General features: G+C 42.2%; 1 protein-coding gene across 3 annotated transcripts in view; it reads left to right on the forward strand.

Moving 5' to 3' along the window:
• Positions 1-21,825, forward strand: part of jmjd1cb (jumonji domain containing 1Cb) — a 131,840-nt gene extending 110,015 nt beyond the window's left edge. For all 3 annotated transcript variants that reach the window (XM_067576750.1, XM_067576751.1, XM_067576752.1), the window contains 20 exons: positions 85-282; positions 1,321-1,493; positions 4,064-4,226; positions 6,008-8,531; positions 9,214-9,415; positions 10,751-10,965; positions 11,053-11,205; positions 12,322-12,411; positions 12,784-12,908; positions 13,323-13,560; positions 13,710-13,930; positions 14,110-14,457; positions 14,565-14,733; positions 14,838-14,928; positions 15,112-15,242; positions 15,930-16,052; positions 16,251-16,390; positions 16,515-16,691; positions 17,570-17,701; positions 20,015-21,825. In XM_067576750.1, coding sequence (XP_067432851.1) covers positions 85-282; positions 1,321-1,493; positions 4,064-4,226; positions 6,008-8,531; positions 9,214-9,415; positions 10,751-10,965; positions 11,053-11,205; positions 12,322-12,411; positions 12,784-12,908; positions 13,323-13,560; positions 13,710-13,930; positions 14,110-14,457; positions 14,565-14,733; positions 14,838-14,928; positions 15,112-15,242; positions 15,930-16,052; positions 16,251-16,390; positions 16,515-16,691; positions 17,570-17,701; positions 20,015-20,107 — 5,706 coding nt within the window. In that variant the 3' untranslated portion in view covers positions 20,108-21,825. The remainder of the gene's footprint in view (positions 1-84; positions 283-1,320; positions 1,494-4,063; positions 4,227-6,007; positions 8,532-9,213; positions 9,416-10,750; positions 10,966-11,052; positions 11,206-12,321; positions 12,412-12,783; positions 12,909-13,322; positions 13,561-13,709; positions 13,931-14,109; positions 14,458-14,564; positions 14,734-14,837; positions 14,929-15,111; positions 15,243-15,929; positions 16,053-16,250; positions 16,391-16,514; positions 16,692-17,569; positions 17,702-20,014) is intronic.
• The last annotated feature ends 1,539 nt before the right edge of the window (positions 21,826-23,364 follow it).

Here is a 23,364-nt window from a genome sequence, read left to right on the forward strand (position 1 = left end):
TTTAAACACTCTTTTGCTTAACATTATTTATACCTTTAAGTCTTCTGTTTCTCTCTGAAACTAAAACTGTATTTTTGCTTTCAGGGTCAGGGGCCCCATCCTCCCCCTCTACTAGCCCAGGCTCACAGTGGGGCAGCAGGGCTGGGCCTGTACCCCATCCTCTGGCAGTATCCCAACGGAACACCAACCTCCTACCCCCCAGGACTCAACCTGCCCCCCACAGCTAAATGGGTACACCCTGAAAATCCTGTCACAGTTAATTCTGAAGCCTCTCTCAGGAGGGTAGGTGTACTCATGTTAGCCTGGGTTTGTGACTGGTTTGTGTGTGTATGTGTGTGTGTGATTGAATCACTTTGTGTGACAGTTTGACAAGGAGAGTAATAGAGGCTGGTTGTGGGAGGGGGAGATGTGATGGAGAACGAAGAGCTGTTTGGCAGGCAGAGAGGAGAGGTAGAGAAGGAACAAAGAATCCATGAGGCCAAATCAGATGTGGCAGGAATAATCACCTTTAACAGAAATTTATATAATGATCTTTCAATGAATTTTCACCAGAACTCAATGTGATGACTTGTCAGAGTAAATTATTTACTTTTAAGTTATATCAATTTGGTAGTTGACTCTTAAAGAAAGTAAAAAAGGGTTATTTGGCTCCCCTTTTTGTCTTAACTTTAAAAAAACCTATTCCATGTGGCTGTTGTAAGTATGATGTACTGACACTGAATTAGCTATTGAACCCATGGGCTCATATTTATAATAGAAATATTATGTTACAGTGGCTACAGTGTCTCAGGAGTTGTCCTATTGTTCACTCTCTATATTTGTTGTGGATTACAGCCATGGAAAGCTGTTTCTTTGGAAAATAACAGGTTGAGGGGTTATTGGCCTTCAGGGGGTATTATTTTTGTGTGTGTACAGATTGTAGCTGATTATCCCTCTTATACCATGTCCACTAGCAAGCAATCAAAACTTAAGTATGAAACTTCTCATTTTCAGTTTATTACTCCAACATGAATGAGAAGTCGTAGCCTAGTAACAGCTGAAAGTAGTGAGCTCGCAGCTGTGGTGAGTATTAGAGCACTAATGAGGATGACTGTGTAGTTATCTGAAAATAATCCACTCTCTCCAGCCAATTAGAATGTAAGGTCCAAGATTATGTTGTTAAATGAGCATATAGGTGTAGTTTATGATAACATATTTGAACTTGTGTTTTGTTTTGTTTTGTTTTTTGTGCACTGTGACATGACAATTTTCTAGCTTGTTGTATTTCACATTCTGGTTTATTATTTTATTGATGTATGAATGTGTGTGTTCTGTGTCCAGAACACAGGCAGTCCATGGCTGCACCAGGCTGCTGGTAGTGCTGGTGATGGTCTGGGTTTGCTGAGCCACGTTCCTGTCCGGCCGGCCAGTGCCGACGCCCACCGCCCCCCTGTCAAGATCAACACACACGCAAGCCCTCCACTGTCAAAGACCAGCATGGATATTCACAAAGAGTGAGTAGAAGGATCAGTAATATGTGAAGTGCTTTCCAGAGATGCTCCTCATCAGCTGTGTCTCCACTATGCTGCAACACTGCAAAGCAGAGGCCATCAGTTCATTACTAACCAAACAACATTCTAGAGATACATGTAGATTAACATGTAAAATATTTTGTTGTGACAACAATACAAGGTTTATTTGGTTCAGTGATTTACCACAGGAAAATCTGATGTAGACTAACATGTTATACTGTAACTACAGTGTTTCCCCTAGGATGAGTGGTTTGGGAGGGGGTGACTTTTCATGGTCTTGACAAGCCGCAGCATTTATTAACTGACACACTGTAGTCTGTACTGTACATTTACTGCCATACTGACAACTTGCTGCTAACCTTTTCCTCTGCTCTGCTCGCATTCACCGTTATTTTTCTGACGCTCACTCTATCGCTTAACCACTCACTCGCTCACACTCTGCCCGATTCCTTAAAAGGAGTTACTCTACCTGCAGTTTCCCAGGCAACGACACAGACGTTGACTCACATTTCAAAACAGCGCTGCTCAGAGGCTCCCAAACACTATTGATTTGCGAATGAATGGATATTTGGTGTTATTTTATGCAATTAAAAAAATATTTTTTGGCCTGGTGGGGTTTCTCGTTGTACTATTATAGAGGAGACACTGAACTATGATTGTAAATATCCACATGGATAGACAGTCATTCACTGGTCCTATAAACATGGAATTGCTGGAATATCATGGGATTTTGAAAAGTGTATTCCAGACAAGGGATATCTGGGGAATCAGTAAATTCTTTGGTGAGGTCATTGGACTTTTAATCATGTATACAGCAAACACTATTGTTCAATTTCTTCAAGATTGAAAATGAAATCAAGTCCAGCTTTATTCTTGTCACATTACCCCTGATCCTAACAGAATACACTCATGATCAACTTAAAGAGAACTCTGGAGCTATTTAAATTATGTAGAGAATTGTAGAGAGAATTTTAGGTCAAAAGAAATTTGATTAATCACTTTTATTCTTAAGTTTGCGGGTAGGTATAGATTTTTACTTTGTCTCACTTTGTTTCACTTTGATCATTATGAGTCCAGTGCCACAGTGGTGGTAGACATTGCATTAAATACAGTTATATGTTATACAGTTAAAAGAAGCTTTCGGTGGACTGAGGTAATATGGGAGAAAGAAAGACAGGCAAGAAGCCTTTGTTTTGTATATTTGAACTGCATGCCCTTTCCTTTCCCTAAAGCAAGAGGCATTCAGAGAGCCCACACAGAGCAGAGAGAGAGCCAAGTTAGCCCTGAGAGGCAGACAGGCAATGCCAGGTCAGTCAGATGAAGTGAAGTGGCACTGATCCAATATTAAAGCAGTTCCAGACAGAATGCTGTTCATTCAGCAGCCTGTGCTCTCCTTATGTAACCAGTGAATACCCATACACACAAACACAGAATCACTGCAGAAACATCACACATCACTCGTCTCTCTCATTAGCCTATTTAAAGGGGACCTAATCCGCTTTTCCATATTTTCATTCATATATATATAATGTTAAAATGGCAGATATTCAAGTTAAAAGGGCCAAATGTGTCAAATAATGAGGTAAATGTATGTAGAAGTAATCCCTGTCAGCAAAAAGCACCGGCTTCAGACTGCTCTGAATGCTCGTTTTTTCTACTTTGAGCCCAAGCCAACATCGGCTGGTGACGGATTTCTTTATATGGTCATCTGCTCCACGCACAGTACGCCAGTTCACTGCTCCATTCCACTAACATTATGGCATTTCTTCATTGTTTTGGGGGTTGTCACGCAGAGCCATGACTGGAGTGGAGCTGGCACGCTGTGAGTGTTTTTCCATTACACAGCACAGCAAAGTAAAATAAGTAGTTTACCTGTTGGCGGTGTGCTGGTCATCTGCAGCTCTTCATCAAACATCATCATCACTGTGGCTGTTTCTGCTTGTACTACTCCTCCCTGCATTATCTCTAACTGATCCTCTCAACAAAGAGCTCCAAGTATCTCCATGTGTTGTTGTTTTTTAGTGCCACTAATGAAGCTCTGCTAATTCAGTGAGGAACACGTTTTATTTCCTGTAAATTCTTCATAGTAAACGCCGCCTGTTATTTAGTAATTTAAAAGCTTTTAATATAAAGTGGCAAAAGCAGGAAATGATGTGTTTCCATCAGCAGTAACTTAACACGACTCTGATACAAATGCCCCTCAGCAAGCTTCCAGAAAGCTGGCCAGTCAGACCAGAGTGGGCTCATTGAGAGGGGGGGCCTGAAAGAGACAGGAGCTAAAACTGTCTGTGAAAGACAGAGGCTGAACTGAGAGGCTGCATAAAGGGCCAGTATAAGATAAATAAGGAGGGTTTTTTAAACTGTGAATCATGCAGAGCTACTGTAGTGGAGTCCCAGAATAAAAATATAGAGCATAAATGAGCATAATAGGTCCCCTATAAGTCATGTTCACTCAGATCTGTTGAACAGGTGGTAATACCCTGCTGCTGGCCTGTTATCTAAGCCTCCATGGAACGTAATTCATGTTAAATGTTTGACTTTTCTGTCTGCAGTGACATGGATAAGAAAGGCTTTGTGGACCCCATCAGGACGTTGACATTGGCCCAGCTGAAACAGGAGCAGACAGACAGGAGTAGGACCCCCACAGGAAAAGACGTCCACCTACACCGCCTCTACTTAGACCCCCACAGCAAGGCACGCCTGGCAAATGCACAGGTACACTACACCAATCACTCTGGCTGAAAACTTGTAGCAGTCTTGTTTCATGTCTGTCTAATAACAACTGTCCAATGAATGTTGAATGAAAAAGAGTATTATTATTAGCATTGTTATTGTCTGTATTAGTAACATGAGTAATATTAGCACTAATTGTAAAGTTACAGAAAATGTTCGGCTATATATGCATGGTATGGATTAACCTGCTTGGGGGTCCTTGGGTAAAAATGAGCTGCCATTATCCCCCTCTCAGTGCACTGTGAACAGTATTCCTCTGCTGGAATAGTGCATGATATCAGGTTTGCTGTTTGGTAATTCGATTATCAGCCCCTCTTTAAGACAGGGTTTGTAATAGGGTCATGTAATAAATGGTAAATGGACTGTACTTGTATAGCACCTTACTAGTTGCGCTTTTACATTATAAATCACATTCACCCATTCACACACATTCATACGCTGAATGGGTACAGGGGTTACCATGGGTTACCAGGGATTACCATGCAAGGTCCCAACCTGCCCATCAGAGGAAATCTAATCATTCATACACATTCTCACACTGATGGCACAGCCATCAGGAGCAATTAGGGGTTAAGTATCTTGCCCAAGGACACATCGACATGCAGACTGGAGGAGCCAGGAATCAAACCGCCGATCTTCCGATCAGTGTTTTACAAATAATAAAAATATAGTCACAAGTGGCAATCTGCGGGTTCAAACCTTTCTGCGCTCAACAGAAGGTAGCAAGTCAATCAGCCAAAATTAAAGTTGCAAGCAGCAATGAGTTAGTTTCAGGCTTTACAAAGGTGAGCAAAGTCACTTCAGCTAGTTTAATTCCGTTTAAAGGAGTGAGATGAATCACACACTTGTTTCATCATTACAAAGCCTGCAGCATTTCAATAGTTGCACACTCACAGTTCTGCCATTTGTCTTCATCCGATTTGAATGAAACTTGGTGTGTATGCTCAGGAGATAGCACAGGATGTCTCCAGTGAGTTTAATCAGGATTGCTCAAAGGCATCTTGAGTTATGAGCAATTTGAGCCCCAGCGGGAGAAAACAAATAATAGTAAACTGGCACAAACTCAGTAGGATTTTACCACATCAGTGTTTGAACCCTAATTACTGAAAACTAGTTTCCATACAGTCAATCTGTTTGAGCCACTTCTAGCAGAACACACCTGAATGCAGTCGAGTAAATCGAGTTGAGTTGCATTGTGGGCATTGAAGGCACCAGATTTTGACAAGGAAAAAGAATGCATGGAGTAAAAAAGATCTTTGGATCCGCTGCTGTCCATCATGAGTCCAACAGTGCATTGTTAAATATGTGGAGTACTCTTAAATGTTGCACCACTGTCTTTACCTATGAGTGTCTTGTGTAATTGATAAACCCCAATGAAAAGTTGTCATTTTAATAAGTGGCATGTCTCTATCATTTAATAATCTGTAGGGAACTCACAAAAATATATAAAATCTATAAAAATAACCACAACCACATGAACTACATACAGTTAAAGGTCATAGAGTGAATAATACTTGATGCCTATAGCAGAAATGTTGACCAGCCTTTCTGGACATACCTGTCTTGATTGACAGTGATCCTTCTCATCAGACTGGAGATGGACAACACTAACTTGCTGATGTTTAATGTTGGTTAATCAGCCCCATATTTGGGTATACTTGTAAATCAAATGACCTAAAATAATGTAGCTAGAGATCTCCAATCTGTCTTTCAGGAAATTTGAAAACCTTTGTCTTTAACATTGTTTTCATTCTCTTTCCCAGGATGCAGTTCAGGCAGCAGACCGAGTCAGTAAATACAAAGAGGAGAATCGGCAAATCCTGAAAGAGAGCATCGAGGTGGCTCCCTTCACTGCTAAGATCCAGCGTTCCAGTGATCCTGGGATGGACAGGGACAGAGAGAGAAGTCGAGATCCTGCCTTCCCTCTACGGATACCAGCTCTCGCCTCCCCCAGCCCCAAGGCAGGCCACACCCATCCTCATGTTATCCAATCAGAAAAGAGCAACTACTTCACCACTCTGTCCAACAGTGTAGTAAATGAGCCCCCAAGACTGTACCCCTCCAAGGAGCTCAGCTCTTACTATGAGAAAGTATCTGTCGGAGGGGTCGTGGCCAGTGTCGGGGCTGCTGTGCCAAGCCAGGGTCCTCTGTCCCTGGGCAACTACAGCTCCAAAGCCTCCCTCTCCAAGCCCCCTCCTCTCATCAAGCACCAGCCAGAAGGAGGAGAGGGTTTAGCAGGGAAGATCACTGAGCAGCTCAACCAGCAGGTGACACTAGTCCAACAGCAACATCAGCACCACACAGGTGTAGACAGGATAGAACGCCGCAGCCCTGCCATTTCTCCTTCCTCCTCCTCTACATCCTCCTCTTCCTCTTCAGCCCCTAACCACCACCATCACCACCACCACCATCACCACCACCAACACCAACAACAGCAGCAGCAGCAACATCACCTCAGGGCAATGCCTTCTCTTCACCGAGCACCTGTCTTCCATCCGCCCACACAACACGCGCTGGAACGCAAAGAGGCTGCGGAGCGAGAAAAGGAAAGGGAGAGGGAAAGGGAGAGAGCAGGTTATGGACGCCTGTCTCCACCAACCCTAACACCCATACAGCCAGTTAGCTTAGCAGCAGCTGGTAGTAAAACATCAGCGGAGCAGCAGAAACCCCCCACGCTACTACCAGAACTCAGGGACGTCAAAGGTCATGGCAACGCTGCTGCCACCACCACCTCTGTGGCCTCAGCCATCAGTGGGGAGATTATGACTTCATCAGATGGATGGAGAGGCGGAGAGATGATTCAGGAAAGAGGAGGCTCGTTCTCTGGAGAGAAAGGAGTGGCGAGGGGCAAGCCCCAGGCCGCAATGGCCTCAGTCATTGTGCGTCCATCGACATCCATTAAGTATGACAGTCCTGTTGGTGCTAACAAATCTGGTGCTATGATCCATAAAGACCTCCTCCAGGGGAGGTTCTACCCAGCCAAGCTTCAGGGGGAATGTCTCAGACTAGGTGAGAGTGTTAGAGAGCTTGGTGCTGGTAGAGTTATCCAACCCAACTCTAACCTGGACGACATGTGTCTCCAGTATAAAAAGACTTCTATGCGTGGCATGCAGGGAATTATGGGAGCCAGTACCACAAACTCTGTGTACAGGACTGCTGTTTCATCAGCTTTTGGCATGCAGTGTAAAAGTGGGACAGCCACTCCTGAGCTGGGCTACTCGGTCTCACCTCGGGGTGAGATTTCAGCCCACAAAACTGCCATTGTTAGCCGGGTGCTGAGCCACTCGGGACCAGGAGAGCACCAGGAGGGCTTAGGGTCACGTACCACATCTCCAGGGGGGTCTTTGCCTCCCCCTAGTCCAGCAGGGACACCCCAGCCCAGTCCTAGCCTCACCCCAACACCTAGCTCCATGTCTGGCTCCAGTCAGCCTTACTCCCCCTCTTTTGTTCACCTCAAGAAGCACAAAGCCGCCTTGGCTGCAGCCCAATCCAGAAGCAACTTTCCCACTGCTCCCGTGTCCATCACTCCTGGAAACTCCCTAACTGTGGATCCAGTTGACAAAAGTCCCATTCAAAACTCCCCTCCTCCACCTTCCTCCAGCCAAGCCTCTACATCATCGGTTGACAGCAGTAGTAACAGCTCAGCAAGTGGCAGAACAACACCAGGCAAGTCCAGTCCTCTACCGAATGGCCAGTCCTCTGGACCTGCCTCAACAAGCAGTGGGCAGCCCAGTAACTACCACAAGCTGAAGAAAGCTTGGCTAACCCGGCACTCAGAGGAGGACAAGAACACAACTGCTACTACAAGTTCCGCTAGTACTAAACCAGAGAAATTACCCAGCACCACCACCACCAGCACAGGTAACACAAGTAACACCACAGCCATGTCGGAAATGATCAAACCCTGTACAGTCAATCTCAGCGCATCCACGTCCAGCGAGGTGGAGCTGAGCAAGGACATAGGAAACAAAGTGGAGAGAGAGAGGCAGTCAGAGGAGAAGATGGGAGGAGCAGCAGGAGGGGAGGAGAGGAAAGTAGTACCTTCATCGAGGCGAGGGAACAAACGGATATATGAGTCCGGTTCAGAGAGTGGGGGAGATGACTCTGATGCCAGTGAGAGCAAGATGGAGGGCCGAGCAAAGCGTCAGCCTAAACCAACCTACAAGAAGAAACAGAATGACATGGCCAAGAAGAAAGGAGACAATGATAAGGAGGAAGATGAAGTGAAGCCCAACGGCATCTTCAGATCAGCCCGAGAGAAAACCAAACTCAAACTGGCCAGCAGCAGTAAGTCATTTACTGAATACAGAGCACAAATTACTGAATATTTAGCCCCCTCATTGATCCCATATATGATAGACTGTCATATGAGATCATTCAATGTGAAATGGTTAGCTGCATCATGCAAGTTTCAGAAAACTAAATTGAAAGTGAGTTCAATTAAATGTTATCTAAAAATTATCTGGATTTCAGACCAATTTATTAAACATTACATTTAGTACTTACAAAACCTGCATAACATGTCAAGGCATATATCACCTTTCTCTCCCATTAAGCTGGCTTGCTTTTGAATATTTTAAGCAGAAACATTTCTGTTAATCAGTATTCCTGGAGTTCAAACTAAATATGTGAGAATAGAGTAAGAAGTGCATTAAGTGAAAAAATGAGGTTTTGTACTTCCTTTGACAAGTCATCATCATAATCTAATTTTACTATAATAGGTCAAAAAATCAGAAACATTGAATGAAATTGCCATTTACTCACAAGTCAAAAGAAAAATACACAGTATTTATATACTGAGACATGGAATTGGTAAAAACATTTTATGGTAGGTATATTCTCTGGTGTATTTTCCCAACTATGTGGTCATGTTTTCATATATTTGACACCGATAATATGAGCTGCTCTTAATTAATCCCATGATGAAATGTAGGTGGTGTTGATGACTTAAGAATGTGCACTCTTCCAGATGGGATCCCTCGCTCTGTCCTGAAGGACTGGAGGAAGGTGAAGAAGCTAAAGCAGACAGGGGAGTCCTTCCTGCAGGATGACTCATGCTCTGAAATTGGACCCAACCTGCAGAAGTGTCGGGAGTGCAGGGTGGTCCGCAGCAAGAAGGGCGAGGAGCCGGCCCATTCTCCCGTCTTCTGTCGCTTCTACTATTTCAGACGGTAAAGCTAATCACCTACTTTACATTTGTCTCCTTTGCCTTCTTTTTTTGCCATTTGTCTTCATTCTGATGGTTTCGCCTGGTTCCCTGTGCATTTGCTGTAATTGTTGGACATTACTACACTTGCAATTGCACCCATCCAGCCTACAACATTATGGTGGTGGGGGTGTGGTATCCTGAAACCCTACATAGTTGCAGCTGTCATTAGCCCTCAATTCCTCCTCAAACACACATCTGTAGAAATTTTGGTCCCTCCTTGCACTTCAAAGACAAACAGTCCCTCCATGATGCATTGTCATACATTTATCTCTACTATAATTGTTTGTAAAGAGAGGAAGCCTCGGAACTCTTGTTCATGAGGCTCAGAACAGAATATCACAAATGGAGAGAGGGCAGGAGAGAGCAAAGAAAGTGTGTTTATCAAAAAATTCTACTCTAGCTATGACACATAGATTATTAATTGTATGCCGTATGTACCGCCTCTGTCTATTTCTCTGTTTCTCACATTTACTATGAATATACATTAAACACAAACACACACACACACACACATACTCGAGTTGGATAAGCAGCAGCAGCTGCAGTCTGGGGTCTAACAGGGTAAATCTGCCAAAGAGGATTTTCTGCTCTATAATCTGTTCCTCACTGACTCACTGCAGAACTGCTGCTGTTGCAATCTCTCTCTCTCTCTCTGTCTCTCTCTCTCTCTCTCTCTCTCTCTCTCCCTCCCCCTCCTCCTCTCTGCATCTCCACATCTAATTCTTGCTCTCACACCCAATCTCACCCCCTCCCTGTCTGACCCAGTAGACTGGGATTTCATCAACACTCACCTGAACTGACTGGGTTATTTAAGGACACAGACGACAAAGTGATTTTACAGAGGGAAGGCTCATCAAGATAACCATGCTCTCCTTCATGTAGTGTCAGTGAAAAATGAAATATAGGACCACATTTTGACATGTATTATATAGTAATATGGATACATAATTTACATTTATATCAGTTCACTGTAGGTAATTGTATTGTAAGCACTGCAAGGCAGCTGCATCAGGATGGAGAGGATACTGGGCATTTTTCAGGTGTTTGCACTTCAGTCCAAGATTTGTCAGATCCGGCATAATAATCCATATCAGACTACTTCAGAGTGGAGATGTAACTAAACACACTGTGAAGCAACTTGGTGTCAGGTAGAATTCAAATAAGATGTGTGGCACGATAAGCTTTGCTAGTTTAGTAGCACTGCAAGGATCATTTATCATCTGGGTGTCCACAGTGGTCATGAAATGCTTATCATTTGTTAACTTTACTGAACAAAACTGTGTTTTCTCTTGTACAGGCTTTCCTACAGTAAAAATGGAGTGATCCGGATGGATGGCTTCTCCACTCCGGACCAGTTTGATGATGAAGCCCTGTCCCTGTGGGTCCCTGGGGCATTGGATGAGAGCCACCTGGACCACACCACAGCCAAGTACATCCTAAGCTTCATAGGAGACAAGTTCTGTCAGATGGTTGTGACAGAGAATACTGCAGCCAGCTGGGTCAAAAAGGATGGTAAGTTGTCTAAAAAATGGCTGACTTTTTTTTTTTACACAACCCTCACTGTGTTTTTAACTTGATCCCATTTTGTGTTTGTTTCAGCCAAGCTGGTTTGGAAGCGAGCGGTGAGGGGGGTGAGGGAGATGTGTGACGCCTGCGAGGCAACACTCTTCAACATCCACTGGGTCTGTCAGAAATGTGGCTTTGTTGTCTGTCTGGACTGCTACAAGGCCAAGGAGAGAAGGAGCTCCAAAGGTCAGTTGTGTGTATGTTTGTACAGTTAGAAGCCAAATGAAAGGCCAGATGAGCAGGCTATACAGGGACTCTTGTATGCACTGGTGTCTCAGAAAGCCTGGGGCCTCATTTATAACCGTTGCAAATGCACAAAAGTAGATGTACGCCACTTTCTAAGCAAACTTTGGGATTTATAAAAACAAACTTGATGGGAGAATGTGTGGTCCTTCACCCACACTCTGACCCATGTGTGCACATAAACTGGAGAAATGAGAAACTGCGACTCCGATGGTAGAAGGATGAAACGTGAGAAACAGTTTGAAATTGATACCATTGTGTAAAATAAATCATAATATTACCTATCACATATCATTTGAAGAGTTAATTTGCAAAAAAAGAACGCCCCCTTTTGATGTGAATTCTGCGCTCAGTTTTATAAATGAGGCCCCTGACCAGCACTAGTGGAGCCTGGATCAAACCCTACATTAAAGGCAACCTTAAAGGTCGAACAGCGTGTCTAAAATGTCAAGTTGTACATACTTCTTTAGAGCGTACTTCATTGTACTTGACTCATGTTTTCATGTTGTGGATTGGTTTAGGTTTAGTGACACATCAGACACTGTCACCTGTTCATAGGTCAATGAAACTGACCTATCTGAACCTGAGCATGACCTGACAAATATCTCTTCAAATATAAGATAATAATAAGAACTGACATCTGAGCTATATGGGAACTGTCAATCTGAAGTTCTTTTACTGATCTGCCTCATTTTAACATGAATTTACAGTAGCCAGGTTATTACAGTGCATGTAAACAAGAAGCGTTTGACTTGGTTTCTTGTGTGCATGTAAACATACTGTTTGAACCCATGTGATAAGTTCCTTCTCTCTGTGATCAGTTTTTAGTTTGTTGCACTCTCTGGGGTCATGATGACACATTTAAGAAAGTTAAAGAAAAAGTGAAATGAATTCAAGTTAAAGAATGCATAAAGATTAAAGTGATTAACAGTATAATAGTTTGCAGTAGAGCTCTGCAGGCTGACACAATGTCTGTGTGGTCATTGTTTCTCATTGTAATGTTTTGTGCGTGCGTGTACTATTAAAGCAACTGACCTATATCTCTCTTTCTATGATCAGATAAAGAGCTGTATGGCTGGCTGAAGTGTGTGAAAGGCCAACCTCACGATCACAAACACCTGATGCCAACACAGATCATTCCTGGCACAGGTACACTACACACTGCTGTCTTTTCATCTTTCTGTTTACACCCTGTCTGCATTCCACAGTCATCTCTCTATCTCTGCTGCTTTGTCTCACCATTTCTTCAACACACATGCAATAGATTACTGTGTTTTGAGATGTTTTTGGACTGGAGTAGTCAATAACAAAAAACAGTTTGTTGTTGTTTGTTTTGGATTTTGAGCTCAATCCAGTGGTAGGTGTCATGTCACTGCAGAAATGCAACAACAATTAATAATATTAACAATAATAATAATAATTCAGTGCTACTGAATAGATCATGTTCTGTTTTCATACAGATCCAGGTTCAGTGTTTTTGCCTTAAATGTTTTAATTGCTGTGTCATTTTGAATGTTCTAGTGCTGACTGAGTTGGTGTCTTCCATGCACTCGCTGAGAGAAAAACACAGCATCAAATCTCACTGTCCCTGCACCAACAAACAGAACCTCCTCAACAAACTGCCAGCCACCAACGGAGTCTCACAGGTACTACTGACTGTTCCACTTCTTGGGCTAGGACACTGTGTCTCACTGTGTGTCCATAGGATTATTTTTTTTTATATTTAAAGACATCTAACATGCAGATAGCTGGAGGGCACAACAGACAGCATGCTGAGTTATGGAAGTGATACAATGTCCTAAAAAGGACTAAATTTAAGTCTTTTATTTAACCAGCCGGGCAGACCTGCTTTTATTTGAACAACACTATAGTTGAAGACTTTCCTGTGATTTTAAAATGATATCACCATTTTCACTGGATTCCCAGAATTTCTCACCATAAATGAAATTTGATGTTAAACTCAGACTTTTCTCCTTCTTCCACTGATGTCTGTTAAGAAGCCATTCTCAATTTGTGTATTAAGTTCAACTTGTTAATGTTATTTAACCTCTGTCTGCCAGGTACTGCAGAATGTTCTAAACCACAGCAACAAACTGTCTCTGGTGAAAGCTGAGCCGGGCTCTCAGCAGCAGAACTCTGATCAAGGAGGAACCAAGGCAGAGACTAACGGAGGAGGAGGTGGAGGAAGCAGTCCAGGCAGCGATGCAGGAAGTGCTCCTGTCACCCCACCAGAGTCCCAATCACCACTGCACTTCCTGGCTGACCTAGCAGAGCAGAAATCCAGGGAAGAAAAGAAAGGTGAGGGGAAGGTTAAGAATCAGTCTGATTTTAAATCGTTCATTCAGTGCTTAAATGAGCTTATTCTCTCATGAAGTACTTAAGTATTTTCAGTATTTCATCCCCAAAGTATAGTGGTCATTAGTAATCTCCTCTTCTTTCTCTAACAGAAAACAAGGAGTCAGTGTTGCTGGGTAAATCTGTGAAGGAAGACAAGGAGGGGGACAGCCTGGAGGTCCTGCAGCAGTGTAAAACCACATCATTGGTGGCTAACAGCACGGAGCAGGGCTCCACACTCAGAGATCTGCTCACCACCACTGCAGGGAAGCTGAAGCTGGGCTCTACTGACGCAGGAATCGCCTTTGCACCAGTCTACTCTACTGCTTCACAGGTGCACACATTGACACATTTTACTCCTTGTTGGTTTAGAATTGACTGATTTTTCTATTTATAGAAATCCCTGTTGTCTCTGGCAGTAGGTGAATATAAGATACAAACATGTTTCTGTCAAGAGAAAGAAGTTTATATTTGTATTTTGTCTGAAATATTGTTTTCCTCCTCTTTCTATAGACGGGAAAAGGTGGTCGGACCATGCCCAATATCCTCGATGACATCATTGCTTCAGTTGTTGAGAATAAAATCCCTGCTGGCCGCCAGAGTATCACCACCAAGCTGTCAATCAAGCAAGAGCCGGTCACCCTGGGCAACAACAACAACCCTGCTCCTGCTGTTACTGAGGACACCAAACCAGACAGGAAGAAGTCAGCGCCTGTTACTACAGTGGTGCCAGAGGAATCAACCAATCAGTATCCAGATATTCCCCACTGCTGGTTAAACAACAGACAGTTGTTGTGGCTCAAAGATCACCGCAACCAGAACAACTGGAAGCTGTTCAGAGAGTGCTGGAAACAGGGACAGGTATACATCATTCTTACTACAACACAATAGTAATACTAGTAGCACCAGATAATAGTTGCAGAATCACTATTGATTCCATCTGATTCCATTGGTTTTGTGTTGTGTAGCCTGTGTTGGTGTCAGGGATCCATAAGCGACTGAACGCCAGTCTGTGGAAGGCTGACTCCTTCAACCAGGAGTTTGCAGACCATCAGGGAGACCTCCTCAACTGTAAAGACCAGGTGGTCTCCAACTCTGGGATCAAGGAGTTCTGGGATGGATTTGAGGACATCACCAGTGAGTTCATCTACACTTGGATTACTGTTCTTGTTGGTTGATTAGAGAAAACATTGATCAACAATTGTTGATTCAGTCTAACTCAAGTCTTCTCACCTTTTCAGAGCGGCCCAAGTCCAAGGATGGGGAGCCTATGGTGTACAGACTGAAGGACTGGCCGTCTGGAGAGGAGTTCATGGCCCTCATGCCTTCAAGGTACACATACACACACTTAACTGTACCTTTGCTTCACTCTGTTACCTTTGTACTGTTGGATCTCAAGCTTTACAACCCACAATATAAATGCAAACCTCTAACTTGCTAAAAATGCTGATGTATTACAAATGCACTACATGAGCAAAATAAGATGCATAAAAATACTAAATGCTTTTTTTGCAGATATGATGACTTGATGAAGAACCTGCCCCTGCCAGAGTACTCTGATCCAGAGGGCAACCTCAACTTGGCCTCCCACCTGCCATCTTTCTTCGTCAGGCCAGATTTGGGGCCAAGACTCTGCTGTGCCTATGGTAGGAGAGAATTAATACCAGTTAATACCAATAGCCTGCTATTTGAAGGGAATGCTACTGATTGTACACATACAGATCAGTGTAGTGCTCATGGATAGTGTTACTCAGCCTGTGGAAACATGTGTATTATGTCTTTTGTGGCTCTGGAGAAGCTTTGTCAAGTCTGAGTAAATAGACCTGATGATGTCACAGTGAGTCATCAGGGTTGTCTTGGATTGGAGTGGGAGACCACAACATTTCTATTGAGTTGCATCATGGGAAATGCAGTATTCAGTATTTCTGAAGCCTGACTCATATAAGTTAGCATATTTCAGCTTCTACTGCTTCCATTTTGAGCATGCAAGTCCTCAAAATTTATTTAAGTGCAATACTAAATGGGTGGAATACCCCTTTAATGCTTTGTATATTAAAGATCTACTAATGAAGAGTGAAGAGATAAAAGATGTGATAGCCTCAGAGCTTAAGGAACCGACATGGAACATGATTTGATAGTTGCCTGATCCCCAAAGACTGAGGTTAATACCAGGTCTATGTTTTTACTACCTTTTACTACTGTTGCATTATGCAGATCCTCTTAATGTGGCAGTGAATACTTCTTTCATCCACATGTTTCCAGTTAAAAAATTGTATCCAGATAGAATCCTAGCAGTTCTCCTCCTGATGAATCAGTTGCTTGTCTTCCTGTAGGTGTGGCTGCATCTCAGGACCAGGACTTTGGCACTGCCAACCTCCATGTGGAGGTCTCAGACGTGGTCTCTGTTCTGGTCTATGTTGGAGTAGCCAAAGGCAATGGAGTCCTGTCCAAAACTGGTAACATAAACAATATACTGTCAAATGTATCCATTTGGTAAAAAGAGTTTAAAACATTGGTAGTTATTAGGTTTTCATTGATGTTTCATATAAATATGATTTTAGACAGTGTGACTGAAAAAAAATCAATCCATTATTGAAATAATGAAAATAATCATGAATTGCAGCCCTAGAAACATAACGTGTGTGTGTGTGCAGGAGTGTTGAAGCGTCTGGAGGAGGAGGATCTAGATGAGGGGGTTCGGAGGAGGCTGAAGGACTCCACTGAGACACCGGGGGCGCTGTGGCACATCTACCTCAACAGAGACATGGACAAAGTCAGAGAGTTCCTGCACAAGGTCAGCACACTGACAGAGATTCAAGAGCTGCACAGTGAGAATGTAGTGAATTTCAATACACAGTGTTGATCCCACTAACCACTGCCTCTCTGCTCCACCCTCTCCTCACCAATCTCCACCTCAGCTCTGTAAAGAGCAGGGATTGGACATGTCACTGGACCAGGACCCAATCAGAGAGCAGGGCTGGTACCTAAGCAGGAAGCAACGGCAACGGCTGCTGGATGAGCACGGGGTTCAGGGCTGGACCATAGTTCAATTCCTGGGAGACTCTGTCCTTATACCAGCAGGGGCCATGCACCAGGTATATAGTACACACACCACACTACCTTTAGCAGTAAAGAGATGTGTAGAAAACATTGTGGTAGCAAGCTTCTCATATTTAGCAGGCACTGAAAATCACTTTCACTGGCTAAAATTGACAGATTTTATCAGCTGTAACCAGCTTTAGCAGAAGTGGTCATTTCACCACAGGCCAATATGACATTTTTGTCTGCTGTCTGGGTAATGAGCTCTGTGCAGCAGGAAGTGTATTCAGCCAAAGATTGTTTGTGAGTGAAATGACACATCACTCTGTAACAGCACTGAATGACCTTGAGTGTTGTTGTATTTCAAAAAGGCCGACAGAGAGGTGAGTCATCTCGACTGAAACAATCTAACCAATCACATCTTGTCAGAATCTCCGAGTGCAACTTTCAATAAAATCATATCAATAATTAAATCTTTCCAACTCAATAGTTTATAGCTGTTACATTGTTAGAGTATCTCAGTGTGTCAGATACATATTTAATCAGTATTTCATAGCTGCTGCTGCTCATCTTATTTTCAGCTTGGAACCACAGGTGGTGAACATGAATGAGGCTGCCACTAACTGCTGTGTTTCTGCCTTCTCACACAGCAGATTTCAACTGAATCTTTTCAGTTTTTTATTTACAAATGTTCAAAATGAAACCATAATAGACTCAAAATGATTCAGATTTGATCAAATGCTATCAAATCCTAATCTATTTATTGTTTCCAATATGTGTAAATGAAATATATTTGATAAGCTGAATAGTTTGCTTTGTAAACTGATTTTATTTTCCCCAACCTCTCAATGCTGTAATTCCTGTTTTTATATCTTTCCTAAATACTAGATACAAGATGTTGATTGACATGTTTGTCTTCCATCCTGTCTGTCAGGTCCAGAACCTCCACAGCTGCGTTCAGGTCATCAATGACTTTGTGTCTCCTGAGCACGTGGCCAACTCCTTCCACCTGACCCAGGAGCTCCGGCCCAACAAAGAGGAGGTCAACTATGAGGATAAACTACAGGTACAGCAACACTACACCTTCTTATGTGAATGAAGCTTTCTCTTAGGACTTTTTATGAGATGATATGTATTTAATTAAGCAGCCAAGATTCCCGCTCACATTGACATTCTAAGTGTTATTGTGGCACTCAACAATGTGAACGGCTGATCTGTCATCTGTCACTGATTAGGAGTCAGTCTCTCTCCTTCCTCTCTCCAGTCTCTCTCACTGCCGCAGCCTGCCTTCCTCTTTTGTGTGTGTGTGTGTGTGTGTGTGTGTGTGTGTGTGTGTGTGTGTGTGTGTGTGTGTGTGTGTGGTCTGTCATAGGCTACTTTTGGGATTACATTTCAGACTAAAGACCAGTTAATTAGGGAAAGCTGATTTTTGGGTCAGTGGTTAGGTTAAAGTTAGGGTTAGGTTAAGTATCCAGGAAATTAAGTAAGTCTATGTATTGTCCCCAAAAGTGACCATGATCTGATGTGTGTGTGGGCGTAAAGCAGAATAGCAGAGTGAGTCATCATTCAGTGATGTTCTCTGGACATTGAGTCCTTCTGCTCTGAATACACTCCACACACTCATCCTCCCTTAGAGAGGATTGTAAATGTGGTGTGACTCACCATCCATCCTTTGTGTGTGTGTGTGTGTTCTAGCAGGCTGCTGGGTAAGAAAAACTAGAGCTGAGCTCTGATTGGTTGTGCTCACCCAGTCATTGAGCAGCTGATCAGTGGAGAACAGTTCAGTCAAGGCACAGCAGTACAGATGGACATGCTTTTACCTCAGAGCTGTCCATCTGCATGTGCACAAATCAAAAGCCTTTATTATTACAGCTACTGTACATACAAGAGACAGACCACGTTCTGCTAATACAAATGTAGTAATGTCATCAGCCAGATTCTACTCAGTGCTTCTAATTCTTGTCATATTTATAACAAGAAAGTTAAAAAAAATCTTTAATTTCTTCAGTTCAGACTGACTTTATATCCCTTTCAATGCCTTCAGCAGAAAAAGATAGGCAGAATCAAAAAGAATGTTTGAGGGGTTTTTTTTTGGGGGGGGGGGGGGGGGGGGGGGGGGGGTGAGTATTATCAATTTTGCACTGGCTCTTGATAGCCAACCAGACTGTTACTACACAGCCTCTGTCTCGACGGCCCACCACTCTGCCTGAGTGATGCAGTGCTGCAGAGATGTTTGTTCTCTGCAGAGGAGCTCTGATGCTCTCTGAGCAGGCTGCTTCTTCTCCAGAAGTCCTTACTTGTTACAGTGAAGGAACACACTGTGTCCTATTTAAAGTTTGAACACTATAGTGAATGTTTTCTATTTTCACTGGATCTGTTCCTCAACATGCCTCCATCTCAGACACCTACAGAAAGTTTCCTGGACTTGATGTCTTTTCTCTATGTACAGTGCACTGTGGGAGTGAATAAAGACAGGTTGTCTGTGCCTTTCTAAATGATGTTAACTCATCTGTATTTAGCGTAGGTTTACTCAAAAGTCCTTGACACATCTAAAGACTGATTACATAAAAGCAGACAGCTTATCTCAGTTTAGATATTTAGAAAATATCAAAACTGACTCGTTTTGCTCATTTCAATAGATTTTCACGTAATATTATAGTCATTGCAAATGTAAATGAATCAATTTCAAATCAAGTTTATAACCCAAAAATGTTGAATTGAAAGGCTGATGTGTTGATACATGTGCTCTACCTGCAGCTCCTCTGATGATGTCATTGACAGGCTGCTCTGTAGGTCAGAGTGTAAACAGTGAATCTAATTAGCAGCAGTCAGTGTTGATCAAAGTTGACCTCAGGCTCCACTTCACATCCTGTCTTGCTAAAGAAACAGTCATACAAAATCCTTCTGTAGTAAAAGGAGATAAACACTAAAACACTGTTTAAAATGGCCATGTAGGTTTATCCCTCATTCCATGTTGTTGTGTATTTATTTCTACATATAGTTTAGTTTTACTGTCAGTCCCTCAGAGCACAAGAGCAAGGGCTTCCTTTTAGTTACTGTTTTATACCAGCGCTAAACAATCACACAGGGAGAAAATAAAAAGATATACTATGTGTAAAAATGTGTGATATAAGCACTGTAAAGTACTTAAAGATACTGTAAAACAATATAAAAGGTGGTTTAGTACTAATTCTGAGTGTAAAACATACAGGGCATTGTTCAGTATGACATGTTTTACATCACAGCATGTGTGTAACTGAATAAATGGCACAATAATATGATGCAAAGTAGGACGTTTAAGTTGAATTCACAGGCTGCAAAGTCTGGTGTGTGTGTGTGTGTAGTAAAGTTTCTAAAAAGTAACACTTGTCCTCCTCAGGTGAAGAACATCTTATACCACTGTGTGAAGGAGGCGGTGAGCTCCCTGAAGAGGAGCAGCGCTGAAGAAGACGACGAGGAAGAGAACTCATGACAGCCCCTCCATCTCGTCCACACCGTCCAGAGAGGGACACAACTCCCATCAGCACCCCGCCCTCGCCTCACCCCGCTCCTCACGACTGCGTCACGTGACCGGAGGTGGTCGGGTCAGAGCTGCTAACGTGACCCAGAGGACCTCACGGTGTGAACCGATCGCATCACACATCCAGGTGGCCAGCAAGAGGCACGGCCAACTTCATCATCACCCCAAACCTTCAGTGCCAAGAGGAGACGAACACACGAGCAGGAGGGCCGACCGGACTGACGGAGACTAAAGCTCCGCTCACAGAAGACAGGGGAATTGTGAGAAAGAGAGGGCAGTGTGTTGGTTGTTAAAGCCACTAACTGACTGCTTTAGTGTGACTGCTGAGATCAAGTTGACTGTCCTGTAAGCAGAAGTGCAAAGGTTTGATGATAAAGACACTGAGCCCCCCCCGCTGCTCTCACTCCCACCTGCTGTGGATTTAAAAGGCCAAGCAGGTTCAATCCCCGTCTGTAGCAGCAGCTCACACATGTCTTGGACGGAAGATTTTGCTGATCACGACCGCATCACCAGCAGCAAGCAGCATCAGGATCAAAACTGTCATCTCTGATGTTTAAAAAAAAAAATCCAGAAAAAAAAAAAAAGATATGAGGGGGAAAATGCAAAACAGAAATCTCAGATGTTTCAGTCAGCAGGCAGTGAGTTCTGCTGCTCCCTCGTTTGTTCCTTCTGTAATTTGTCTGTTCTCGTCCTTCTTTTCTAGTTCTGTCTATTGCTGTTTTGTTCTTCATTTTCTTTTTCATACGAACGAATTGTTTTATTTCCTCTGTGAAGATGTATTTATTTTATAGCTCTATGAAAATGAGATGTTATTGAGACAAAAAAAAGCATTAATGTAAATGTGACTTGTACAGTTTTTTTTTTTCTTTTTTTTTTTGCTATGTGGTTTCAGTTGTAATACGGCTCTACTGTGATGGAGGACACACACATGCACATGCGCACACACACACACACACACACAAGTTTATGCAGCTATCCTTGTTAGGACATTGCATTGACTTCATTCATTGTGGACAGCCTAACCCTAACCCTAACCAGGACCTCAGAACTGACGTTTTGCCTCATTAGGACCAAGCTTTGGTCCCTATAAGGACTACTGGTCCCAACAAGGTCAGTCACCGGAAAAGGTCCCAATGAGGTAACAAAGACATGCGCGCATATTCACACACACACACACACACACACACACACACCAGCTAATGCCTGTAACTTTGGGAAATGTTGAGCTACAGTCCTCATGCCATAAATACATTTTTTGAAGATGAACTGCCAAACTATTGTAAAGACTGTATTTTGTATTGTATAAGACTGTAAAGTTGTATTATGTAAAGAAAAAACAAAATGGCTTATACACTTCAGCATTTTATGACAAAAAGTATTCGCTGTAAAATTGAGACATTTACAAAAAAGATGTAATTTATTTAAGAAAAGAATTAATTGTCTTGTTCTTTGTTTTGTTAAGATTTACTATGGTGACCTTTTGAAGTTAAAAGATAAAATAATGAAAAACTTAACTATAATGTGTAAATATATACATATATACATTCACTGAGGTATTTTTTTAAAACATGGCTTGCTTCAATTTCAAATTTTAAAGTGCAAGTGTTACATGCTTTGTACATTGAAGTTCAAAAGGGTTTTACATTTTCCATTAAAATGGATTTATCAGAGGTTTGATGTTGTGTTTTTGATTCCCTGTGGCTGTGGAAGTCCTGGAGTATGGAGAGGAAGACACTGCAAATTTAAGCAATTTGATGAGGTGACAAATAGTTTGAACATGAGCCAACAAATTCTAGATGACAAACAAACTGAAAAGTCTTCTTTACAGCTTGTGAATGCAGAAAAGTGCAAAGGTGAAAAGAATTAAGTTAATGGAAATCCATAAATATATTTTCTTTTAAAGCTTAAGCCCCCACTGTATTAATAAAGGAGACAAAAGGAAAGTTTTGTGCATTATAAAAATAAATTCTCCAAAAGGAAGTCATTTCTGATGAGCCATAATGAAGTAGTGAATTGCAGAGATTGTGTTTATTACATCAGGGTAACTGGATTACTGATACATGATTGGGTCATTATGGGGAAACACATTCACCATCAAACTGAGTAACAGTCTTTTATTGCAGTGTGTTATATTTGCTAACATGCGTTTCTCAATATTTAGTTCACTTCCTCAAAACTCTCCAGTCAGTGTGAACTAAACTGTGGATCACTTTTCATTGCTTTGACACAAAATTCATTCATGACCTCATCTTTCAGAATTCTCTCAAACTCAACCAGCACCAAACTGTATTTACAGTCCGGTTTGCACATATTTACATACTATTTTAAAAAGAAAATGATGCTACATTCTGCTACATTTACATCTAAAAACCTCAACCTCACAGAGGAATTCTTCATTACTGGAATTACTTCAGTTTAAGAAAACAAAGCCAACTAAAAGTGAACTGTGTGTTTTTAAAAAAACGGCTCTCCAACAAATGGTTACAGTCTCAGTTCGCCATCCTCAGGCTTTAGATTGAAACTGCACCTACATGCAGCACTCAGACTTCACCAGCAGAGGGAGCTGCAGAACAATCCAGAAACCCTCAGTGTGGAAAGATGATGGTTTAATGTTTGGAATGAGGTTTCACCTATAAGTAACAGAATTAAATAACAACATTTAAATGAATAAATACCATTGTCTTTGAGTCCTAATGTCCTGTACTTTTAACATAAGAGCTCATAAATAAATAAAAACATTAGATGTGTATCTGGGAGTTCTGTTGCAATACTGTAGAAAATGAACCATTTCTAAAATCAGGCTTCATCAAATATTGTATACTCCACTTATACTTACTTACATTACATGGTGTTTGTGGAAATTAATATATGTAAAACAAATACAAATCCAATTTTCAGACTTTAAAAGTGAGCCATAAGAGTTATAAACAAAACTATGTAATAACTAGGAATAAGCTAATCAACAGCTCAGTGCAGAGAGCTGGAATTCCAATCAGCAAAGAGGGAAAGAAGAGACGTGATATTCTTACATTTGATTCTGTTCCACATAGTCTACTGTGGGAAGCATTATAGTACTTCAAAGTAACAGATAAAGTCAAAGGGCAAGTGAGGGAATATTTTCAGGACATTCAGATATGTTTCACAGCTGCAGTTTACTACAGAATTGCAGCGGTTGGAGATATGTGGCATCATGGGGGAGAGAGGCTTCG

Source organism: Thunnus thynnus, chromosome 20, assembly GCF_963924715.1.
Source record: "Thunnus thynnus chromosome 20, fThuThy2.1, whole genome shotgun sequence".
NCBI lineage: Eukaryota > Metazoa > Chordata > Actinopteri > Scombriformes > Scombridae > Thunnus > Thunnus thynnus.